General features: G+C 38.8%; 2 protein-coding genes across 12 annotated transcripts in view; both read right to left on the bottom strand.

The window, feature by feature from the left end:
* LOC124865740 (transmembrane protein 65-like) overlaps window positions 1-13,688 on the bottom strand; it is a 38,750-nt gene extending 25,062 nt beyond the window's left edge. Inside the window, exons 1-2 of one of the 3 annotated variants that reach the window (XM_047361107.1) lie at window positions 13,428-13,688; window positions 12,822-13,175 (exon numbers count right to left, since the gene is read on the bottom strand). In XM_047361107.1, the coding sequence (XP_047217063.1) occupies window positions 12,822-13,125 (304 nt within the window). In that variant the 5' untranslated portion in view covers window positions 13,126-13,175; window positions 13,428-13,688. The remainder of the gene's footprint in view (window positions 1-12,821; window positions 13,176-13,427) is intronic. The other 2 variants (XM_047361105.1, XM_047361104.1) reach the window with 2 other exon arrangements.
* Window positions 13,689-15,341: 1,653 nt separating this feature from the next.
* LOC124865594 (protein MTSS 1-like) overlaps window positions 15,342-24,463 on the bottom strand; it is a 57,152-nt gene continuing 48,030 nt past the window's right edge. For 4 of the 9 annotated variants that reach the window (XM_047360811.1, XM_047360815.1, XM_047360813.1 and 1 more), the window contains 6 exons: window positions 24,206-24,316; window positions 22,792-23,034; window positions 22,381-22,587; window positions 20,929-21,091; window positions 18,981-19,271; window positions 15,342-18,006 (listed from right to left, as the gene is read on the bottom strand). In XM_047360811.1, coding sequence (XP_047216767.1) covers window positions 17,558-18,006; window positions 18,981-19,271; window positions 20,929-21,091; window positions 22,381-22,587; window positions 22,792-23,034; window positions 24,206-24,316 — 1,464 coding nt within the window. In that variant the 3' untranslated portion in view covers window positions 15,342-17,557. The remainder of the gene's footprint in view (window positions 18,007-18,980; window positions 19,272-20,928; window positions 21,092-22,380; window positions 22,588-22,791; window positions 23,035-24,205; window positions 24,317-24,463) is intronic. The other 5 variants (XM_047360812.1, XM_047360818.1, XM_047360819.1 and 2 more) reach the window with 3 other exon arrangements.

The following is a 24,463-nucleotide window of genomic DNA, read 5'->3' as shown; positions in this document are numbered from 1 at the left end:
ATGAGATATACGCATACAATTAGCATACAAATCCCAAATACTGACAGGCATCAATACCAACTGTACTGTATCTGCTTCTAAATGTCCTAAATCCAACTATTAGTTAAATGTCCTGGGTGTGTTGAGCACTTTACACTAAGAAAACCAGCGAGGCTATACCTATCACATATACTGGATAACCTCTGCAAGCAATATAAGGTCAAATGTTTTTTTCCCCTCTGACAGAAATTAATGATGAGCTTTTCAGCAAGTGCCAACTTATTAAGCAACAGAACTGGAGTCCAGACAAACTAAAGCCAGACCTTCAAACATAAGGTTTAAATTTCAAGATTTATTTTCCTTTGACTTCACTGAGATTTGTGCTGTAGCTGAAAAACACCTTGGTCCCCTTGGCTCCAAATTAGGCACATTAAGCAGACGAACACATGGAGAAACCAATTTTTAATGATCCTCCAGGCAAACAGCAAACTGACATCAATAGGAAGATGAGACGGGTTTAGTCTTGTTACTAACAAGATAACTAGCAATGGCCAAGCATGTGCTGTCTTCAGCTCAACATCTACACAGCAACAGTACTTGAAACATTAGTAGAGTAATTCCGGCTACAAAACGTGTCTGCCAATTCTTATTTTGACAATGAAACTCAAAAAACACGTTAAGCCTACTCTTCCCATGGGCATGTGAACAGGGTGCAACACAGTGTTAGCAGATTCAAATCTTGCTGCTTCACAGATATTTTCCTCGGTCCTGACGTGGAGTACAAGCAGATCAGGTGCTCAGAAGTGCTGCTGGACAATTAATCGGAGCTCCTACACATTTTATTCTGAGTTAAGCTTCATTCTTTTCCAGATCCAAATTTCCATTTCTATTTTTAGCCAACTTTTATAAACACATACTTTCACTATAAATATAGTGCAGATTTTTCTAAAGAGGTTAGGCAATTTTCCCCATTTTCATATATTTATTTAAAACAGTTACTACAGTTAATCAACACCAGTATTTCTATTCATATTATGATAGATTCAAAGATGAAATCACATAACTAAAAGCTGACAAAATATGGAATCTGACAAAAGCAGATTATATGAACTGGTTGACTGGACTAATGAAAAGATAATGAACAAACAGAGGGACAGACTGACACATGGATTGATCTCAGACAGATGAATGAAAAGATAAATTGATAAATAAAGCATTTATACAATGGGACGGCAAATAAAGTCTAAAAATACAAATATTCCTCCATGCTCTGTTTTCGTTTTTTCATAATTATCCAGACATAGGTTCAAATTCCATACTTTTCCAAATTGTGTAGGAACCCTGATTAGTACTTGTGAAGTTTTGATCGTTTCGTGCCACTTCTTCCAGGTGCAAAAAGAGACCATCTGCCATATACTGTGTTAATTTGGACCCGCCTTGGAGGCCTGCTGTATATGCTTTGCAAACCAATGATTTACAATTCTACTCTTTGAACATCTGTACTCAGTAGCAGTGAAGTGACTCCAGTAAATACCATCTCCAAGAAGGAGTATTGAAGCCTCAGGTACCAACTCTCGCTTGATTTGTCACAGGTGTCAAAGAACAACACATTCAGATTAAAGGTGCTACATTTATTTAAAACTAAAATGAATAAAACAGATGTAGCAATTATTGTTACGTTTTTAGAAGCTACCTACTAATGTCTGTGTCAAAAATTCAAAAGTTTATATTTTAGAAAGGTAAATAAAAACCTGCTTAGGACAAATTGTAAATATGGGTTGTTTTCAGAGGTCAAGGTCTCCTATAAAGAAAAAAATTAGATGATCCATCACCGCCTTCTGACCTCAATACTTAGTGGACAGGTTCATATAAACGTAAAGCCACCTTGAATATCAAGCAGGCCATGCTCTGCTTATTAATACCAAACCTGGGCTTCCGCTGTGGCTCTGTCATTTAATTCATACCTCCATCTACCCTACAAACACAGGACGTCCATGGACATCTCTATTATGATTATTTAAGGTTGGCAATACCTTAAAAATCAGACTTTTTTTTAGCCCATAGGTCCTTTTCAAGATTCACCCAAAGAAAGACCCTTGAAATCAGGCCTTCTTAGTATGTTTAATCAATTCACATTAAGATACTGACAGACATTTTATCTGTAAATGTTTTCATCTTTCATTTCTTAGGAACAATTTCTGTTAGGTGGGAGGAAACGTCGTCTTTTCAGTGTCTAATGTTAATTTGTTTAGAGGGCATCTGCCAAACTATGATAGTTTGAAGGCGAGATTTGGAAATAAATTACACAGAAGGAAAAACAGAATCCGATCTGATGCTTGGTTAGGATGATACAGCAACTTTGTTTGTCTTTGGACGCCCAGAGTGGAAATCAAGACACAATACGTAGCCAAATAATACTAGGTTTACAGGAAATGCCCAACACCTTTTGTGGAAACTCTCAATGCTCCTGAATAATAGGCCACACCCATTTGGTTCCACTATCCCAGTTGCATGTTTTGAAAGAAAACATAACTAATGTGGCAGATCGGTGATGATCTAAATGACAAAAGGCGATCCAAAAAAGAAGATTAAAAAAATATATATGTATACTCCAAAAAGAAAAAAACCTTTATTCTCTAAATATTTAAACTGAATAAACATTACTATTAAGTTGTGTTCTTGGCAAACATTATGCTACTGACTTTTTTAAGTATTACCAGTGAGAATTTCATGTACCCTCCAGTTTGTGAGATGTCCAATATGAGCGTACCAGTCACTGATCTCCAGTGTATTTCTGTAGTTACCAGAAATTTGAACATTTAGGGTTTCTTTCTTAACAAAAGATGTCTGATTGGACATCAGATTGGACATAAATCATGGTAAATGTAATATAATTTAAAACATTTTGCTATGGTTTTCTCTCAGAAACTACTAGAGAGCAAGCAAACTGACTTGGTATGTTAGTAGGTCGAGTAATTTAAGGAGAATCAAACATTATAGCTGTGTGTGCAGATGTGTAGGAGTGTTCCCGTTTCCACATTAATGGAAAGGTAATGTGATTGTCCATCAGTCACAGTCAGTTATATGTCAGGAAATACTCTCATGCTGCAGCAGCGTCTGTGTGAATTACTATGAATATAACAGTGTGAGCTGAGGCAGCCTGACACAAGAAAAGGCTCTTTAAGAAAAGGTTATCTTGTGAAAAGAAGTGAGAGCTCATTGCTCCCCTATTCAGATTGAAAGGCGAAAAGAAGCTTTTGTGCAGAACCTTTTTATTCATTGGAAGTTCCTATTTATAACAGGAAAACATTTTTTAAATATTAAAACAAATGCAGAATTAGTTATTAAGAGTTATGTTTTAATGCTCTCTGATTATCTTTTGCATCCTCATCCTATTTATTGTCAGAGCCAAGGAAATTCTAATCAACTCTGACAGTACTCAACATCTTCTGAAAATACCAATAAAAGTGTGTATTCTAACTGAGGAAAAGTTAAGAAAGCCGGTGTTGCCACATTTGGTTAAAATAACTTTATTGGAACACTTCTTGTGGCCACCAGTCTCTGACATTCTTCACTTCTGGTGGTCGGTTGTTTCCAGCATTTCCTGTAAGCCACTCTTACAGAATCTCAATGAGATATCTTAATTCTTGAACAGCCATTTGTGGATTTACTGATATTTTTTGGGTCACTGTTATCTTCCAGGGTTCAGTTCTGCCTTTGCTGTAACGGTCTCTACACATGGTCTCGCATTTCCCCCTAACCACCCTCCTCTGATACACGGTAGAATTCATGGTGGACTCTGAGCTGAAAAGGTCCTGCTGCAGTAAAGCAACCCCAAACCATGACACTCCCACATCCTTCCGTCACATTTGGTAGGAGGTTCCTTTCCTGGAATGATGTATTTGATTTATGCCAAACAGGTCCTCTGTTCTGGCATTTAAATACTTCGATTTTAGACTAATCTCTAAATATAGCATTATTCCAGAAGTCTTGGTTTTTGTCTGTGTTCTCCGGCAAAGTTCCATCTGGTCTTCACTTTTTCTTAGAGGAAATGTTTTCTCCTTGTACATCTCCCAGAAAAGTTAAACCTTATCAACAGCAGCAACAGACTGCTGTAGGTCCGGTAACATTGTTTTGTTTTAGTATCTTGCGGACTGCTTTCACAGTGAACCTGCTTAGACAGCCAGACCTAGAGATGTTGGCAATTGTTTCAAATGTCCATCGCTTGTACATATAGACTATTTTCTCTACAGTGGAACAACTTTCCTTAAATCCCTCATCAGACTCAAAATCTGCAGCAATCTTCTTTCTGAAGACCTCAGACACCTCTTCCAACCTTAGTAGGTCTGGTGGAGGTTTAAACAGGGTAAAAACCCTTTAAAACGCTGAGTATCCTGACGTTACATGTGAGGGTGTACTAAATTATTACTTAACAGAAATTGCTTTTTTAAATCTTACAGAAAACTTTAGAAGCATTTTTTTTCAGTTTTTGTTTTTTAAAATCACATTTTAGTGTTTATTTAAATCATATTTATATTATTTTACATAACTTTAAATATATTAAAAACACCCAGACTTTCATAGAGTGATCTAATCTTTTAGGACTGTATTTAAGTGTCAACATATACAGTCATATTCAATAAATTAAGAGTATTATTGAAAAGCTCATTTCAGTAAGTAAAACACATTATAAAGGTTCATTACACATAGACTGATGTTTACAAGCCTTTATTTCTGTTAATTATGATGATTTTCTGCTTACAGCTAATGAAAAAAAGGGCATTTAAGATTAGAATATTACATCAGAGCAATAAAAAAAACAACGCATTTTTAATACAGAAACGTGGGCTTAATAAAAAGTATGTTTAATACTTGGACCCTGAAATTCAAATATTCCTACTTTGACTGAACATAAGCATCATAATGAGTTGAGTAAACAATAAATGGAATTAAATCAAAATGATTTCCGCTCAAAGAAATCTCATTATCCTGCGGTTATGAGTGACAGTGAAGAGTTAAGCTATGATTAGATCGGAGGCTTCTTTCATTTCTTAAACTAAATGATCATTTTCTCATTTCAGAATCAGAATCAGAAAAGCTTTATTGCCAAGTACGTTTTTGGACATACAAGGAATTTGTTTTGGCGTAGTCGGTGCAATACAGTACAAATTAAACAGTATAAACATATCTACAATATAATATAAATATATGTGCACAGTTTTAAGTGAGTGAGAGTAAGTATTTGATATGAATATCCAAGTTTCTATTTAATTTAGACCTTTCTGGTGCTTATGCACACACAATTTCCTTGCTTTGTGTAATCAGAAAAAAAAATCTACACTCCATTTACAGAAGTAATTTCTGAGAACATACTAATAAGAACTCTGTGGGTTTAACATGGCTAATGTTTATTTTAGGCATTTAAAAGGATTTTTAAAAAGTTTAGTGTTATTTTGATATTTCATTTAGATTTTATTTTTAGACTCTGCTAAAGCAAAATTGCTCTAATCAATTCTTAAGGTGTTATTGTTCTTCCCATGTACGCATCTTGACGTTGGCCATAAATTTCCCCACTCTAAATAATAAAAATAAACCAACTAAATCTATGTGAACTGAGTGATGACCTCCCATAAAACACCATTTTCAAAATAAAATAGATTTTTTTCTGAGATAGACTCGGTTTGCACCAGATTATTAGAGTCCTGCGTCCTCCTTGTTTTGACTTCCCTCCTTTTCATTCCCTCTCTTACCTTTGTTCCTCTCTTTCAAATATCTCCACGTTCTTCAACTGAAGATCCACAGTTATGCAGCTGTTAGGTCATGTGCTGCCTGCAAACATTTTCTACTCGTAACTGTTACAGTAAGACATATACATCAAAACGCAAACCTCTGACACTGTAAAGGCTGCCACCTCTATATAAATGACCTACAAATACATTGTTTTTCTCCAATGAAACAACCTGCAGTCCTCAAAACCTACTTGGTTCAGGAAGGCTGACATTCTCTCCATCTAGTCATTTCCTTCTGCATGTAGATTGTCCAAGATGCCGCCAGCGTGTCTTCTTTGGTTTTGTTTGCTACTAGTTTACGTTTTGACTCGGGTCGTGACCAGGGGGTGACAGAAGCTTTTTCAGCCGCAGTTTCTGGGTTCTGTATCTTTCTGTACGATCCGCTGGACTTTAGATGATTTTAAATCTATTTTAAAAACTCATCTTTTTAAACTGGCTTTTAATTCCAGAGAACATGACCATTAGGCCAGTGCTTGTTACTGCCATGGCTTTTATTACTGATTTTATTGCTTAAATTGTCAACTTTATATTTTATTGCTTTTTATGATTTTGTTATTCTTATCTTCATTTTTAGTTTTGTATTCACCTGTATAGCACTTTGGTTGCCATTTGGTTGGTAATGCGCTTTTTAAATGAATAAAAGATGATGATGATGAGTGGGATGTTTAAAACACCACAATTTATTTTAGTGCAAAGTAAAGTGATAGGTCTACAAAAATAGCCATAATGAAATACAAGAGTTACGATAGAGGAAAATAGTTAAGGTTAATGTAACTAAACAAATAACTAAATAAAACAATTACATACAGGTTTTAATTTAATTCATTTTCTATAGCATTAATTTTAAGGCAGTTTACAAAGTCAATTTAATCGAATCATACAGATTCCAAGTCAAATATATACATTTCAATTGATCCTAGTTACCAAACTGTGCAGTCAAGTTCAGTTTATTGTTCAAATTGGTTAAATCGTTTTCTATATAGGGAAAAGTAGCAGATTGTATCGACAGTCAGTGACTTGGAGCATTCACTCCTCCTGGATGAGCATGGTAGCGACAGTGGAAAGCTAAACTACCCAGAAAGAAACTTCCAGTAGAACCAGACTAAGTGTGAAAGGCCATCTGCCACGACCGACTGGGAGTTTGAGAGAAGAAAGCATATGCAAAAAAAGAACACAGAAGCACTGATCTAGGAATACTTTCTATGTGATAGAAAAATAAAAAATAAAGGTAGTAGTAGCTCCTTTAGTTGCTTAGTCTAGGAGAGAAAGACAGCTAAGCTGAAAGCCATTGGATCCCATTTTAAGATTTGTGCACTTATTTCAAAGCAGGCACTCTTCACTGTAATATTTACAGTTGCACTGATCAGGTTTTCCCTGCCAAAACCGATCTCCAGTTTTCTATGACCTGCTAATCCTGATTTTGTTTTTTAAAAACTGTAACATAAAAGAGGTAGACTGTACTGCAGATGATTTGATTGAGGTAGTACGTTTGAATCCAAATGAAAATGTACAAACTACCAGATTATAAAAATGTATGCCTCAAAGTTTTTTATGTTGCTAGTTGATTCATTCAAAGACTTAAAATGGTGGGAGTTCTTAGTCATGATGCATTCAATGAACAGGAAAACATCTGCTTGTTTAGTATTTGAACTCCAGATCACACACCAGGGCTGATTGGGGGAAAACAGGCTGATCCGATCTCTGCACAGTTTATTGTAATCTTTAACCTTAATTTCTAACAACTGATTAAAAAGAACACACTCAAATTTGCCCACCATCATCATAAATCTCCTGTAGCACGCTGTATTAATTCACTGCCCTGTACAGTTACGACAGCAGGCTTAAGTCACACCCAGACATCTTGCACCCTTCCATTCACCTACCCTGAACACGGGTAAAAAAATAAGGGTTAGTCTTCAGGTGTCCTGGAGCCTCTGGGTGGAATGATGATGGATGCTGATAAGTCTGTCAAACAAAATCTATCTCTCTGCTGCTACGACAGCCACAGCGAGTCAACCAGTCCAGAAATCACTGATTCAGCTTGTCTGCAGCCTGCATACATAGCAGGTAAGAGGATACAACAGAGTTTCTATAGCATGAAGGTGAAGACGTCAGCGAGCTCCCATCAGACAGGGCTTAAAGATGAAAGAGGAGGACCACAGACGTCCTCTGCATTTTGTCATCTCAGCACATTTGCTATTTGATGCTGTTCTCAGATTTCCAGCTATTATCTGTGCCATTGTTTTACTTAATATAAGTAACTTATACAACTTAATAACCTAACTCTACTTTACATTTCTCCACATCATTATCCCTGACCTGTCTGCTGTGTTTCTTGGTCCTCATGAAGCTGTTTGTTCCCTGATCTTCTCTAACAAACCTCTGAGGCCGTCACAGAACAGTGACTAAATTACGCACTGTGCAAGACTCTGAAGGCAATTAGTGACACTGGATCTTATTTAGAAGTATCAGATTAAATGTGATACTTTGTGTTGGTCAATCAGAGAAAATCCTAATAAGATACATTTAAGTTTATGTTTGTAACATGACATACATTGAAAACTGCTGTAATGCTCTGCAGGTCAATTTAAAAAAAAAAAACAAGAATATAAACTAATGCATTTTTCAATTCATGTCAGTGGGACAGTTCATTGTAGATTATTTTAAAAGAGATTTAAGACCAACCAGTAAAACCTGTAAAGAAACAAATAAGCAAAACCGTGCGACAGAACAAAACACAGCTCCTTATTGGTGCTGCCGAAGACATAGTTGAATGGGATTTCTAGCTTTTAAAACTTATATTTATTATATATTAATTTCTTATCAGAAGTGTAGAGTTGATCCAATATGAATATCTGATATCCACCAACTTGACTGATACGAAACCAAAACCTGTTTAGAAATCATAAAACAGTAACGCTGTGTTTTATCCCCAGCGCGGAATGAAGAAAGTGTTCCCTCTGATTAGCAGCCCCATTTAGATATGATTCATCTATCCTTAGTAGATATGTACCACAAGCTTTTAATGTAGCTGTAATTAAACCTTTACTTAAGAAACCTTCCCTTGATCAAGATGACTTAATAAATTACAGACCTATATTCAATCTTCCATTCTTATCTATAATTCTTAAGAAAATAGTTGCTAATCAAATGTGTGAGCATTTACACAGCAATGACCTGTTTGAAGATTTTCAGTCAGGTTTCGGAGCTCATCATAGCACTGAAACAGCTCTGCTGAAAGTCACTAATGATATTCTTATGGCCTCAGATAATGGACTTGTGTCTGTACTTGTCCTCTTAGATCTCAGTGCTGCATTTGATACAGTCGACCTTAATATTCTCTTAAAAAGGCTGGAATATGCTGTACGGATCAGGGGAACAGCACTAGGCTGGTTTAAATCTTATCTGTCTGACAGATTCCAGTTTGTTCATGTAAATGATAAATCATCTTTAAACTCCAGGGTTAATTGTGAAGTACCACAGGGTTCAGTACTTGGGCCAATTCTCCTAAATATGCTTCCAATAGGTCAAATTATCAGGCAGCATAGGATAAATTTTCACTGTTACGCTGATGATACTCAGCTTTACTTATCCATAAATCCTGATGAGGCCAACCAGTTAGATAGACTACAAGCATGTCTTGAAGATATAAAAACCTGGACGACTTTAAATTTTCTGCTTCTAAATTCAGACAAGACAGAAATTGTCATCTTTGGACCGGAGTCTTTGAAAAAGAAACTGCTTAGTCAATCACTTAACCTGGATGGCATTAAAATGACCTCCGGTAATAAAGTAAAAAACCTTGGTGTTATTTTTGACCAGGACATGTCATTTAAATCCCATATTAAACAGGTTTCTAGGATTTCCTTCTTTCATCTCCGGAACATTGCCAAAATTAGAAATATCCTGTCCAGGAGTGACGCTAAAAAACTAGTCCATGCATTTGTTACTTCAAGGCTGGACTATTGTAATTCTTTACTATCAGGATGTCCACAAAATGCAGTTAAAAGCCTTCAGCTGATTCAAAATGCTGCAGCAAGTTATGATGAAAATGAAAAAGACAGATCATATTGCTCCTATTTTAGCTTCCCTTCATTGGCTCCCTGTTAAATCCAGAATAGAATTTAAAATTCTCCTCCTCACATATAAAGCCCTTAATGATCTAGCTCCATAATACATCAGAGATCTGATGGTTCCATATGTTCCTAACAGAGCACTTCGTTCTCAGACTGCAGGTTTACTGGTGGTTCCTAGAGTCTCTAGAAGTAGAATGGGAGGCAGATCCTTTAGTTATCAGGGTCCTCTCCTGTGGAACCAGCTCCCAGTTTTAGTCCGTGAGGCAGACACCCTGTCTACTTTTAAGGCTAGGCTTAAAACTTTCCTTTTTGATAAAGCTTATAGTTATCCTGAGCTATCTCTGTAGTTATGCTGCTATAGGCTTAGGCTGCTGGAGGACATAATGACCACTTTCACGTTCTCTGCTACATTCTCATACTACTCTCCAATTTTGCATTATTTGCTGTTATTTCAGCTTTTAACTCTATGTTCTCTCTCTTTTCTCTTCCTAGAAGCTACACCTGGCCTGGCTCTGTATCTACCTGTGACACCTTCCTGGAGAGGGGCATCGTCCAAGCTTCTGCTGCCAACAACTGAATGCTCACCTTCTACAGATGATACACTTGGCCCTGTCTTTCAGTGTTTAACCCTATTTTTCTCCTAGACATGGCTAGTGAGTGAGCTTTTACTGTAACTAATGTATGTGCTCTTTGTCATACTCTAAACTTGATAATTGGCTCAGAGTTTATCTGGTTTTTCTTCCTAGGTGAAACGACTAAAGGAGCTACATCCATTAACATTTACTTTTCCTTCCCGTAGAAAGTACTCCTGGATCAGTGTTTCTTTGTTCTTTTTGTGTCTCTGCTCTGTTCTCTCAAACCCTCAGTCGGTCGTGGCAGATGGCCGCTCACACTGAGCCTGGTTCTGCTGGAGGTTTCTTCTTGTTAAAAGGGAGTTTTTCCTCTCCACTGTCACTACATGCATGCTCAGTATGAGGGATTGCTGCAAAGTCAACGCCAGTGACTGTCCACTGTCTCTACATGCTCATCCAGGAGGAGGGAATCCTGCAAGTCACTGACTGGATGCAATCTGCTAGGTTTAGCACCCAAGGCAAGCGAAGTATGTCATATTTTAGATTTATAATGTTCTTAAGTTGACTTGTTAGGTAGTAAAATCAATGTGAATAAAGCTGACTCCAAATCATAAAACCAAACACTTTTATACAGAATACCATGCAAAGTACCTAATAAGTCAACTTAAGAACATTATAAATCTAAAATATGACATACTTCGCTTGCCTTGGGTGCTAAACTTCTGCAAACATGTAAACTGTGGTACATGGGTCTCTCACAGGTGGAATGCAGCTAGCTGGAGTCAGCATGAGAGCTAAAATACCACATGTATACATATAGACGGTTTGCATCCATGTTAAAGCGACCACATTAGACCCAGCAACATAACTGACAGACACCATCTGACTTTCAGAAAGAAAAGGCTAAACAAATTACTTCAACTCACCAGCTGGATCAGAACCTGTTGCAGCCCTCTACACTGCATGACAAATTCTCCCTCCCAAAGATTACTCTATACATGTTACCGGGCCAACAGCTTAGACACAACGATAATTTAAAGAGATAGAGCAGTGTTTTATTACACTACAAGTAGAAACTAGTGACTTAAAGCATTAGAAACAGGGCAAATTAACCATGGTTTGATGCTGCATGCACTGGTAATTGGAAAAGGCAGGTGCGTTCGCTGACACGAGGACAACTCAGCTTCAGTCGTTAGACAACACATTATCACATCTGGAGAAGGGCATTGGGGTGGCCAATGTTATTCCAGGGGGTCCATGACTCTCCTTGACCCCTCCGGCGGCGCCACCGCATACAAGTCCTTTAGACTCCCGATAAACCAAACTGTAAAATCGTTGGATTGTGAAGACATAAATCAAAACAAAGGCAAGGATGCTTGTGTGTTTGAAGACAGTGCCAGCTACTAATCAGTTCTCCTGCACATTACATCCATCCTGCAGAAAGTTACAGGGCCAGAGAGGAAACCTGGGAGCATGTTGAAGTAATACATGCAAACTCCAGAAAAATGGGCCAAAGCTGATCAGAAGGTTACTATAGATGAACATCATTACATTCGCCTCTGAAAAAATGGGCTGTGGTCAGCTTTAGAGCAGCACTAAGGGATTAGGATGTTCTCATTTTAATGAACTTGACCAGATTCTGCCCACTGTTGAAGACCATGCAGACCTTAATTAAAATGGACATTTTTATAAACCATCTGATTTGTTTCTTTTTGCTGGGACCTAAAACTGTAACTTATTCTTGTTCTAATTAAACAGACCACACGTGAATCACTGAAATGCACAGAGGTAACAAGAGCTGGCTCAATGCATAAGCAAACTTTGCAACTTTTTAAATCCCTGCTGTTCTGGAAATCGCAAGACATGTGTAGAAATGCACAGTTTTTAATTACCTAAATGAGTAACAGCCTTATGGTTGCTTATGAGAAAACAATCTTTGCCCCACCCCTCCTGATTCTCCCCAGTCTATAATAATTGTGATGACCTTAGCTGGAAGTGAGACCTCATACAACTTGGTGATGGCCCTGGAGTTATTTATTGCCGTTATTGAAAATTAATGAATTTCTGCAACGTACAATGACGAGCGATGAAGGCATTTATAACAACAATATGTTGAACTTTATCACTAGCAAGAATTTTCTTTAATCTGCAAGGGACACAAGGAGGAGAAATGGATCTGAATCAATGTTACACCATCTTTTTTACTAACAAAACATTTAAAGGGTTATATTTCCAGAAATTGAGGACTGAAATACAGATATTCAAGGAAAAAATATTCCTGTGCCAGTCTTTAAAAGAAAATCTTTTGTATCCAACATGATTGAACCCAAAGGGCTGAATTTATTATACTGACCGTGATGTAACACCTTGCTGTACCTTCTGCCTCACTGTAAAACACTACCTACCTTGAGCAATGGCTATGGACTCAAACTTGTGCAGCTCCCGCAGCAGACAGCTACGTTCCGACGGATGAAGGCTGTAGATGAAGTCCTTTGCTCCGCTGGGTGAATTAAGAGGCTCCACGGGCTCCTTCAGGGGGTGTGTGCCCAGGTAACACCGCTGCACCAGCGGGAGCTGTGAGGCGAGCCGCCCTGTGGAGCCTGATACTACAGCGGGTGGTTGGGTGTTTCTGTGTCCGGCTCTGGACAGTCTTCTCCCGGCTGTCAGGGAGAAGGCAGGCCGCATGACTCTCCACAGGCAGGGCAGCATCTTAGGGATGGGGGTAGAGAAATAACCCGGAGTCCTGACGGACAACGGGACTAATTATTATTATTATTGTAAAACTATTAACCTAAACCAAGTCATATTACCCATAATTTCATTATTTCTGCTACAATTTAATCAACCACCGCACAATGGTGGCACAAAAACAGCTTCTCTATCCGAGAACCGAGTCAGAACAAAATACGACCCTGACAATTTCCCCGCACATTATTTACAAACAGGCATTTTTGTTTTCGACCTTCTTCCGATAGAAAAAGCTGCATTACCCAAACAGCAACATGACTTACTGGGACGCACCTAAAGTCGATGCTCTTCTGTCCCGTCCGACAACCTCCGTCGGGAGAAGCCCCCAAAAACACGGCAGTCGCTCCGGTTCATACGCTCCTTCACCCGCTCGGAGAGTTTCCACACAGCGCCACAGAAAACGCAAACATTAAACCGACCTGTGTAGTTACAGAGAAATCACATTTTCGGTGTGTCCAAGCTAACCTCTGGCTGGCAGGATGGAGTGAGGCGGATGGGAGGGAAGCGACCTCGAAAATATTGTCCAATGGCAGCGCCGCTTTCCTCCGTGCGTAACTCTGACGGCAACGTCAGAGTTACGCACCTCTCATCACCGTCTCATTAGAACTATGGACTGCTTGGCTCAGAACGCCTGCTGTGCTGAAGAACATGGTAAATTGATGTTAGAGAACATTCAGCGTTTGTCCTTAGATGACCAACTACATGTTATAAAGGTCCTTTGCTGTGACGTTTGAAATAAAAAGGCGTCAAAGTGATACACGTGATTACTGAGATTACTATTTCTAGGCTATGACTGCTTGAGAAGTTTTTATGCAACTCAAAAAATCGTCTCAGTCAAAATGAAAATATTAGATATCAGAGGCGTAAATCACGGGGTAGCAGACGGGTGTGTCCATCCATTCCTTTCTATGCTACAAACCAGGTGGGGCACTTCAACTGTTCACCCAGACCTGAGTCCACACCCAAAGAAAACATATTATGGTGTTATTTTTAGAAGACGCTTATTCCTAAAAATAAAAATCCAGTTAAAAAAAACGAACGTCTTCTGTGCGAATGATAAAGTGTTTTGCTGATTATAGGAGTGTTTACACATCTTTAATGAGGGCATGTGGAGATCAGTGAGGTTGAGAGCGGCCTCTTGTGGCCACAGTGTGGCATAATCTTTGTTTCAGTTTAATGCCCTTAAACGTTTCATTTTTTGCCACGTTACACTCAGAATTTTAAATGTATATGTTTGGGGTTTAAGATAACAGATTAAAACAAAGTAGTGCGTAGTAAAGAAGTAGAAGTGTTGTTTTACAGCCTAACCCTGCTTTAAACGTCCCCACGACTTTCTCCCTGATTGGTCTGCTGTGTTCCTTGATCTTCACATACTGTAGGTGGACTTTTTACATTTACTGTTTAAGTTGATTTCAGAAGGCAACTGACAGATCTGGGTTTTATTTTGGAGATACCAAGTACTTTCCTAACATATATGAAAGTTTGTGTTTGTAACCTGTTAAAAAATGAAAATATTCCCCTGTGCATTTATTTGACTCTTTGGTGTTCTATCAAAAGATCTTTGGCTACAAGTCTCAATTTAATATCACAGCCTTTCCATCCCCTTTAGCAAGGAGACTGCATCTCTACAATGGAATATAAGCCCCCTTCTTTGTGCAGATGGATATGTGATTTCGTATTTTTCATTAACATTAGATACACTTAGATATACACTGCATGGATCAATGAGAAGGTTTGGTATGATATGGCAATTTCATTTTATATGTAGGGAAGCTGAGAATGCATTTTGACTCTAGATAATGTGCTGTAAACAAGATAACTTGATGACAACTCTGGATAATTTTGTAATGTTTTCTCTTTCACCTTCAGTGTTATCATTTTTTGTTCCTCTCCTTTTTGTGGTGTTGATTATTTTCTATCATTTGCATCTAAAGTCTTATTTTGTCATTGTATGCATGAAAGCTGTATGAAAATACACTAATCAAAGAAAATGTGCATCGGATTTTAAATTTTATGTTGGTCTTTTCATCTTGAATCTACTCTCAGGTCTGAAAAAAAAGAATATAACATTTCTAATTGTTTAAAAGACTGTCTGGGCCTATATTTAACGTTGTTGTTTTTTTTATTCACATTGGTTATATAGTTTGAACAAAAACAAATCCACAATCAAGCCAGAGCAAGTTGATTATTCTGTTTATTATATTTCTAAAGTTGTCGCTTTTGTCTCGTAAAACAAACTGCATCAAAGCTTGAACTATACAGGGACAGGCAGTGAGAGGTCAACTCTCTGCTGAGAGAAAATGAGCTGAAAACTAAACAATAATCACAGGTCAAACTGGATGTTCAAAATTTCACCAACTATAAACTTTTATAGGGTTATATAGGAAATCTCTCTCTCTATATATATATATATCTAGATATCTATAGATATCTAGATATATATAATTATGCTAAAAATTTCAATATGGAAATCACAGATTCATAGTATATTTTAGATATTTAGACAGAAAAAAAAAAATGCACAAATCATAAAATGAAATTGCCTTAAGAAACAGCTGTCGTGTTCATGCATATGTTTGTGTTAGTCCACTCTCTGTTCAGCCATGCCAAAATAACTGTACAGGCAAAAACTAATAATGATAACACAGACGCTTTTACTAGATCAGAGGAAAACATATGATAATTTTGTACACAGTCATGAAGTCCGAACATATAATACTGATGTACTCAGTTAAACAGCCTGCCTCTCTAACAGCATGACTTTAATATGTAATATTTGCACATCTGTCTTATATCTTTCTCACACTGGAGCTGATAAGCAACAATCTCACTCTGTTTTTTTGGACGTATATAAAAATAGAAATTAGATGAGAACCTAGCCAGAATGAAAACACTGAAAAAGAAAATAAATTAAACCTGTGTGTGTGAGTCCCTGGACTGGCTAACCCTAAAAATTATTTACACTTTCATACATCTTGTAGTAGCCATGCTCTCACAGTGCTTGAACTGAAATGCAAATGAAATACAGAGTTAGTGGCACTAACTAGCCTCTTTAGCTTAAAGTCTAATGCTGACATATGAGGATTAATCTCATATTATAGCACAAGTCCGGACTAAAAAAAAAACCAAAAAAACCCCAAAAATGTTAATTATATTTATAGTCCTAAAATTACACATTTTGATGTGACTTCCGTGTTTTAAGGGAAATAATATCTGTACATAGTGGATGGTATTGCAAAAGATGGAAATGTTGATCAGAAGTATGTACCTGTTACTTGAGTAAAAGGAAACAAAAAAGTTAAACTTGGCAATTTTTTTTTACAACTTTTAACAGAGAATCTTTACATCTAATAATAGTTTGTCTGGTCATACATTTCTATTGCTGCTGTCCTTTGATATGGCAGATACTCAAGTATGTTAGAGGGGGTTAATTAATAAAACTAATGTTCATTTATTCTGCAAATCTCAGCATGTAGACTGCAGAATAAATTAGAAAACAAAAGCCTGGATAATTTAACCAAAAAGCCATTAATGCAGGTCACAGTAATGATCATTACTCTGAAAGCCACAGCTGTCTGGGTTGGCCACTCTGGTCCAGGGTGGCTTTGTGGACTGATGTGTGTTGCGTTCATGTCTCTGAGCTCCAAGTGGAGGAAGGCTTTATGTACATCCCCATCTTTCTTCAGCTCCACGAAAGAAGTCGAGACGTTTGTCAGTACCTTCAACAGAACCAGAGTTTCGCCCTCTTGGTGCCCAAAGGGTTGCTGCAAAGCCACCAAATTACAGGACTATTTATTTTTCCCATGATGGTGCAATGAACACCAGACACACTGATGGAGTGAAAATGAGACACAGTGGCTATTCTACTTGGAAAAAAAGCAGGAATCCAGCAAGCTAAGTGTTTTGTGCCCTCTTTCAGAAACATATTCACAGAAGCTCTTCCTAATATTTCGCACCATTACTACACACTACAAGGACCCAACCCTGCAGAAATAAAACATCTTTTGGTTTAGATCTTCTGTTTGATGACCTGTGAAGGATCCTAGTGCTCTCTTATTGCTCATGAGTTTGTATATTTGCCCAGCGTGTACAGAAACTACCACAAGGGTCTACTTCTGCTGTATACACCAACATTTCTGCTTATATCTGATGGACCTGATGGTCAACTAAAAAGCTCTCTTAAAATCTACACTGAGTCAATGTTAAATGCTTTTGAGGTGACAGGTTCTCACAAGTGAACATTTAGTACCAGGGGTGTCTACAATTAACACAGAAAGCTTTTTCTTTTTTTTTTTAAAGCTTTTGACCACACTCCCAAATATCTTTCAGTAGAAATCTCGATCATAAAAGATCACAATTCTTGTGAAACCAGCCTTCCAATTGGACGATGCCATCAGGCGATGCGTGGAGCTGAACGATCATTGGTGAGGGTTCTTTTGAGCTTGACCCCCTTGCGGATGGCCACAAGCATGTTTTCTTCATCTTGCTCATCAGCCTCCTCTTCACCACGCTGGTAGTGCTGGACCAGCTGGTTGGTCAAGGGAACCGTCGGAGGGTTGGTGGAGGCCTGACCACTCCAGGACGTCATAGGAAGCGCGCCAGCTTTTTCCGGTCTTACAAATGTCGGGGAATGCGAGCTTTCCTCTCCTCCTCCAGTCTCCTCTGGACTCCTGTTAACTGTTCCTGACACATCAGGCACTGTAGGGATCTTCACAGGCACGACCGGAGTACGAATAGGAATGGGGCCTCCACCCACAGAGCCTGAGCGACGTGCGCAGGGTTTGGAGGAGGGGGTGCGGCGGATTGTGGCAACTCCAGGGGTGACAATAACTGGACCATTTCCTGCAGAGAGGAAAACGAAGGTGGGATAAATCCTTGACAAACAGAACCGTATAATGATACAAAACAGACATTAATAAAATGCCTTTTTTCTTAATATCTGAAATTAATAAAACCAGATATAGTAGCTTTTGTTATAGACAAAAGAAGACAAGGTTGAAAAGAGAAACAAATAAAATCAGATCCCAAATCAACCACGGTGTCTTTGAAATATTTGTATGCCTCCTATACCCTTCCATGGATTGTAACTTTATAGCAACAAACATGCATGTATTTTATTTACATTTTATGTGATGAACCAACACAAATCAGTGCAAAAATATCAAGTGGAATGGAAAATGATACATAGTTTTCAAATAAAAACAAAATAAATACAAATCTGAAAGGTGTGGCATGCAATTTGTATTCAGTCCCCCTCTACCTTTTGTTGCATATGCACCAGTTAACCTTTCGGGATGTGTCTGTGGTTTATCTGTTCTGTCCAGAAAAAAACAGCATCTTAAGGATGAAGGACTGAGCTCCGAGAAATGCTCAAAGTTTGGGATATCGCTTTATAACCCAACTCTGCTTTAAACTTTCCTACAACTTTGTCCTTGACCTGCTGTGTTCCTTGGTCCTCAAAATGCAGTTTGTTTCCTAATTTTGTCTACAATACCTCTGATGGATTCACAGTACAGTTGTATTTATACTCAGAATAAATTACCCTCAGGTACTTCTATTGTTGATTTTATTTAGGAATATCAGAGTAAAGAGTTGGTCTATCAACTAAAACCCAATGAAATACACCCAATATAGTGGTTTCAATAAGACAAAATGTGAATTAGCTAAGTTGTATAAATTCTTTTGCAAGGTGCTGTAAGAAAACACATTAAAATACATTTTGCAAATCTTTAAACAAACCAATGGATATGTAATGGTCCTGTGTAAGCCAAAGGTATGCTAGTGAACATATGTGATAAGATCAGGGTTATTTGTACCAGTAGAAGTAGCAGTGTATTGGTGAGCGGGAGTAGAAGGATAGGCTCCTGTGTGGACTGGTGTGGAAGCATAGGCTCCCCCATGGTAGGTCCCCTGTCCAGGATATGGGGGCTGCGTAATGGGCATGCCGGCTGTGGAGGCTGGCCGTTTGGTCTGGAACATGCGTCTGTAGGACTGGCCGATGTCACTGTTTCTGGGGATAGTGGAGGACTTGTCAAAGTCAGATGGCGGCTGCCGTTGCTGCTCAGGCTCCTGATCTCCAGCCATGGAAAAGTAGTCATAATCTGAAACTGTCAAGAGGTGAATATGAAGAGGTTAACTCACACCACAGTGTATATATACAGGTCCTTCTCAAAAAATTAGCATATTGTGATAAAGTTCATTATTTTCCATAATGTAATGATGAAAATTTAACATTCATATATTTTAGATTCATTGCACACTAACTGAAATATTTCAGGTCTTTTATTGTCTTAATACGGATGATTTTGGCATACAGCTCATGAAAACCCAAAATTCCTATCTCACAAAATTAGCATATTTCATCCGACCAATAAAAGAAAAGTGTTTTTAATACAAAAAACGTCAACCTTCAAATAATCATATACAGTTATGCACTCAATACTTGGTCGGGAATCCTTTTGCAGAAATGACTGCTTCAATGCGGCGTGGCATGGAGGCAATCAGCCTGTGGCACTGCTGAGGTCTTATGGAGGCCCAGGATGCTTCGATAGCGGCCTTTAGCTCATCCAGAGTGTTGGGTCTTGAGTCTCTCAACGTTCTCTTCACAATATCCCACAGATTCTCTATGGGGTTCAGGTCAGGAGAGTTGGCAGGCCAATTGAGCACAGTGATACCATGGTCAGTAAACCATTTACCAGTGGTTTTGGCACTGTGAGCAGGTGCCAGGTCATGCTGAAAAATGAAATCTTCATCTCCATAAAGCTTTTCAGCAGATGGAAGCATGAAGTGCTCCAAAATCTCCTGATAGCTAGCTGCATTGACCCTGCCCTTGATAAAACACAGTGGACCAACACCAGCAGCTGACACGGCACCCCAGACCATCAATGACTGTGGGTACTTGACACTGGACTTCTGGCATTTCCTTCTCCCCAGTCTTCCTCCAGACTCTGGCACCTTGATTTCCAAATGACATGCAGAATTTGCTTTCATCCGAAAAAAGTACTTTGGACCACTGAGCAACACTCCAGTGCTGCTTCTCTGTAGCCCAGGTTTGGGGAATGCGGCACCTGTAGCCCATTTCCTGCACACGCCTGTGCACGGTGGCTCTGGATGTTTCTACTCCAGACTCAGTCCACTGCTTCCGCAGGTCCCCCAAGGTCTGGAATCGGCCCTTCTCCACAATCTTCCTCAGGGTCCGGTCACCTCTTCTCGTTGTGCAGCGTTTTCTGCCACACTTTTTCCTTCCCACAGACTTCCCACTGAGGTGCCTTGATACAGCACTCTGGGAACAGCCTATTCGTTCAGAAATTTCTTTCTGTTTCTTACCCTCTTGCTTGAGGGTGTCAATAGTGGCCTTCTGGACAGCAGTCAGGTCGGCAGTCTTACCCATGATTGGGGTTTTGAGTGATGAACCAGGCTGGGAGTTTTAAAGGCCTCAGGAATCTTTTACAGGTGTTTAGAGTTAACTCGTTGATTCAGATGATTAGGTTCATAGCTCGTTTAGAGACCCTTTTAATGATATGCTCATTTTGTGAGATAGGAATTTTGGGTTTTCATGAGCTGTATGCCAAAATCATCCGTATTAAGACAATGAAAGACCTGAAATATTTCAGTTAGTGTGCAATGAATCTAAAATATATGAATGTTAAATTTTCATCATGACATTATGGAAAATAATGAACTTTATCACAATATGCTAATATTTTGAGAAGGACCTGTATTATGACACAAAAACTCCTGACAGATATTAGGGATAAACTTTACTACTTTGTGATGGTATGGTGTCTTCAGAACAGCAGGGTGTGTTGGTCTGTGTGCTGTAGCCGCTGGAGCACTGGATGGAGTCTCTACTTGATTTCTGGGCATCCAGCTCCAGCCCCATGGATAAGGCCAGGGTCAGATCATTTTGGGAGTCAAGTTCATCTGCCTGACATGTGGGGAAAAGTAAAAACATTAGACTCTGAATGGATGCAGCCAAGTACAGTTTATTAAAGACATTAAAGTAATTAAGTCCAACCCACTAAAGCCATTAAATGGGAACATTAATGGTGGCGGACTATTCAATTGTTGACGTTACTACAACAACATTGGTCTGCTGCAGGCGGATTTTGCTGTACACTGACAGTTAACAGATGGCGTTACACGTTAAACAATGCATGTGAATAAGAATCAGCTGCTTGCATTTATCATTTCAGTTCATTGACTAATTTTGTAATTGTGTCTGCTGTTTAGAGAAATTACTAAATTTGCTGAATGCAAAAGAAGCTCTTCTGGATCTAATAATAAAAAAAGTGAAAAAAGTGTGAAATAGTTTTTTCACTTAAATGTTTCATATCATCAAAAAAACTTGTACCAGAAAAAAGATAAACAGAATCAATAACAAAAACCAATGTACAAATAACTATTTGTAATCTATTTATATTTATTTGGACAGCACAACTCACTGTCACCACGGCCTGATTACTGCCAGACCTGAAGAGTCAAGAAATTAGTTAAATAGAAACTGTCTGACAACATGAAGTAGGCTTAATGAACTCAAAACACAACACATCAGGCCCTAATCAAATAAAAAATAAAAACAGACGAGAAACAAAGTCACTACAAAGTCTTCTGTAAGGCTTTGGGACTCCAGCAAACCACAGTGAGAGTCATTATTTACAAATGGAAAACACATGGAACACCTATCCAAATGAGATCAAGATTGCATCAACATCCAGGAGGTTTACAAATGAACCCACAACATCTACTGCAGGCCTTACTGGCCTCAATTAAGGTCAGGGTTCATGATTTAATTATGAGAAAGAGTCTGAGCAAAAATCACATCCATGGAAGAGTTTCAAGGCAAAAAATGTAGCTGCCCGTCCCACATTTACCAAAAGACATCTTAATGTACTTCAAGACAACACAAAAAGTTTGAGAACCACTGTTCTACTTAGAGCCAGGTTGCTTCTGATATTTATTTCCTTAAAGATAGAATCATTATTTCAAAACTGCATGTTGTATTTACAAGTTTATATTTATCTGAGATATTTAGACTGCTGGAGATAGGCACCAGCACCCCCGCGACCCACTATGGAATAAGCGGTAGAAAATGACTGACTGACTATTTAGGTTTGGCACAAAAACAGAAATCTCTAAACAGGCAGATACCTTTTCACACCACTGTAAATATACAGTGAAAATCAGAAGCAGTAGAAGACGGTATCTGAAACGGACCTTCATGATCGTGTTCTTCTCTTCCTGCCGGCTTGGTGTTTGTATCTGAGCAGGAGGAGGGGCTGAGATCGATGTCTGGCCTGATGGGGGGCTGTTACCACCATTTATACTCCCATTATTGTCCACCACAGCTGGAGCTTGCTTGTCTCTCCTCCTCCTCAGTGTGTTGACCATTGGCTGGTCGTAAGGCCCTGGCTTTGCCCAGTCCTGCAAACAAAGTTGTTTATTAATGATTTTCCACATTTCTCAGCTTTAGGGTCAAACATTTTTCCTTTTTTCATTTAAGCTTGAAACTACAAATAAGAAGTGAACTAAAACTGCTGAGTAAACTTGTCTGATGCATTTCTAAACAAACTGTACAGAATGGAGAATGGAAATGTTTTGCTCATCAGGTTTGAGGTGATGACAGACCTTCCAGCTGGGGACTTTTGATGAAGGTACCATCGGGGAACCCAACGTGCAGTAGTTGGGATACTCGGGCAGCAAGGCTGAGGCGGGACGTGACCAGGAACGAGTGGGGCAGGAGGTGGAGGCTGAGGGGGAGGATTGGGGGAAGAATGGGAAGGCAGTGCCTGAAACTGAACCCAAACTCCCCCCATTGCTATGCAGGTAGGAGGGACTGGCTGGGGTGTAGAGGTCGAAACCATTGGAGAACTGGTGTTGATGGAAGGACAGACAGATGGCAACAGGGACACAAATAAAAGTAGCAATAGGATCAATAACTGAAATGATGAACAACAAAAAACAAAACAGACAAAACTCAGGATAAATTATTGAAAACAAAATAAGAAAATAATCTATGTTGATGCACCCACATCAATACAGATGAGAGTCTGAATGTAAAAACAAAAAATGACTGACAGATGGAAGCTCAGTTTGGCTGTCTTTCCAAAGTATTCAAACAGGTATTCACGTTAAAACTGCAAGATTCAGTGTGTTTTATTAGCAATTTATATGGCAGACCAACAGAAACCACAAAAAGTAGCACATTACTGTCAAAGGGAAGGAAAATGATACTTGTCTTTTTTAAATTTCCGAAACTAAAAATAGTGGTGCACTTTTGTATTTAGCCCCCTTTACTCTGACACTCCCAAATAAAATCCAGTGCATGCGATGGGCTTTAGAAGTTTCAGAATTAGTAAATGTATGTTATTTATTCTCAGTGTAAATGCAGCTGTTCTGTGAGGTCTCAGAAGTTTGTTATCGGACATTAGAACACAGCAGACAGGTCGGGGCAGGACTTTAAAGCAGGGTTAGATTATAAAACAACACCACAAGCTCTGAACATCTCTCAGAGCTTTGTTCAGCCCTCCATCTGAAAGAGTGCACACAATAGCAAACCATAGAGCAGCCGTGATAACTCTGGAGGAGCTGCAGAGATTTACGATGGAAAATAACTATTGGCAGGACAACTATTAGTTGTGCACTCCACTAATTTGGCCCTTATGGAAGAGCTGGTAGAGACATGCCCTGAAAGACTTGTGATTGCAGTGAAAGCATCAAAATGGAGGCTGGAAACAAATACACACCAAAACCTTTCAGATTCTCATTTGTTAAAAAAATTTAAAAATCTTGTATTATTTTTTTCCACCTAAATATCATTAACTACTCTGTGTTGGTCTAAAGCATACATTTTCAGTAAACTATCAAGAAGTCTGTGGTTTCAACCTGACAAAAACAGGTTGAAACCACAATTTAAGCAGTATTTATCCTTTTTGTAAGCCTCTCCATTTCCCTCCATATTCCTACCACTGAACGGAAGCTGATACTTGGTATGCCAAGGGTTGTGGTTTATAACACGGTGCATACTAAAAGAGTTTTTCACCTTGTGAGTGGCACGCTGAAGAGTAGTAGCAGTGAGAGAGCAGGCAGTGCTGCAGTCACCCTGAAGCTGCTCATTCTCTGGTGTCTCAGAGGAACTGAAACTGGGACAAGGCTGGGACAGAGAGGACAGGGAGCAGCAGGCAGGAAGTGGAACAAGGAGGTGGGAGAAACAAACAGACATTGATGGAGAAGACAGAATTAAAAGAAAGCCACATTGACAGGTACAAGCACAGGGAATGTTTGGAAGCTGCAGCAACTT

This window comes from Girardinichthys multiradiatus, chromosome 3 (genome assembly GCF_021462225.1).
Source record: "Girardinichthys multiradiatus isolate DD_20200921_A chromosome 3, DD_fGirMul_XY1, whole genome shotgun sequence".
Taxonomy (NCBI): Eukaryota; Metazoa; Chordata; class Actinopteri; order Cyprinodontiformes; family Goodeidae; genus Girardinichthys; species Girardinichthys multiradiatus.
This window is presented reverse-complemented; position numbering and strand designations above follow the sequence as displayed.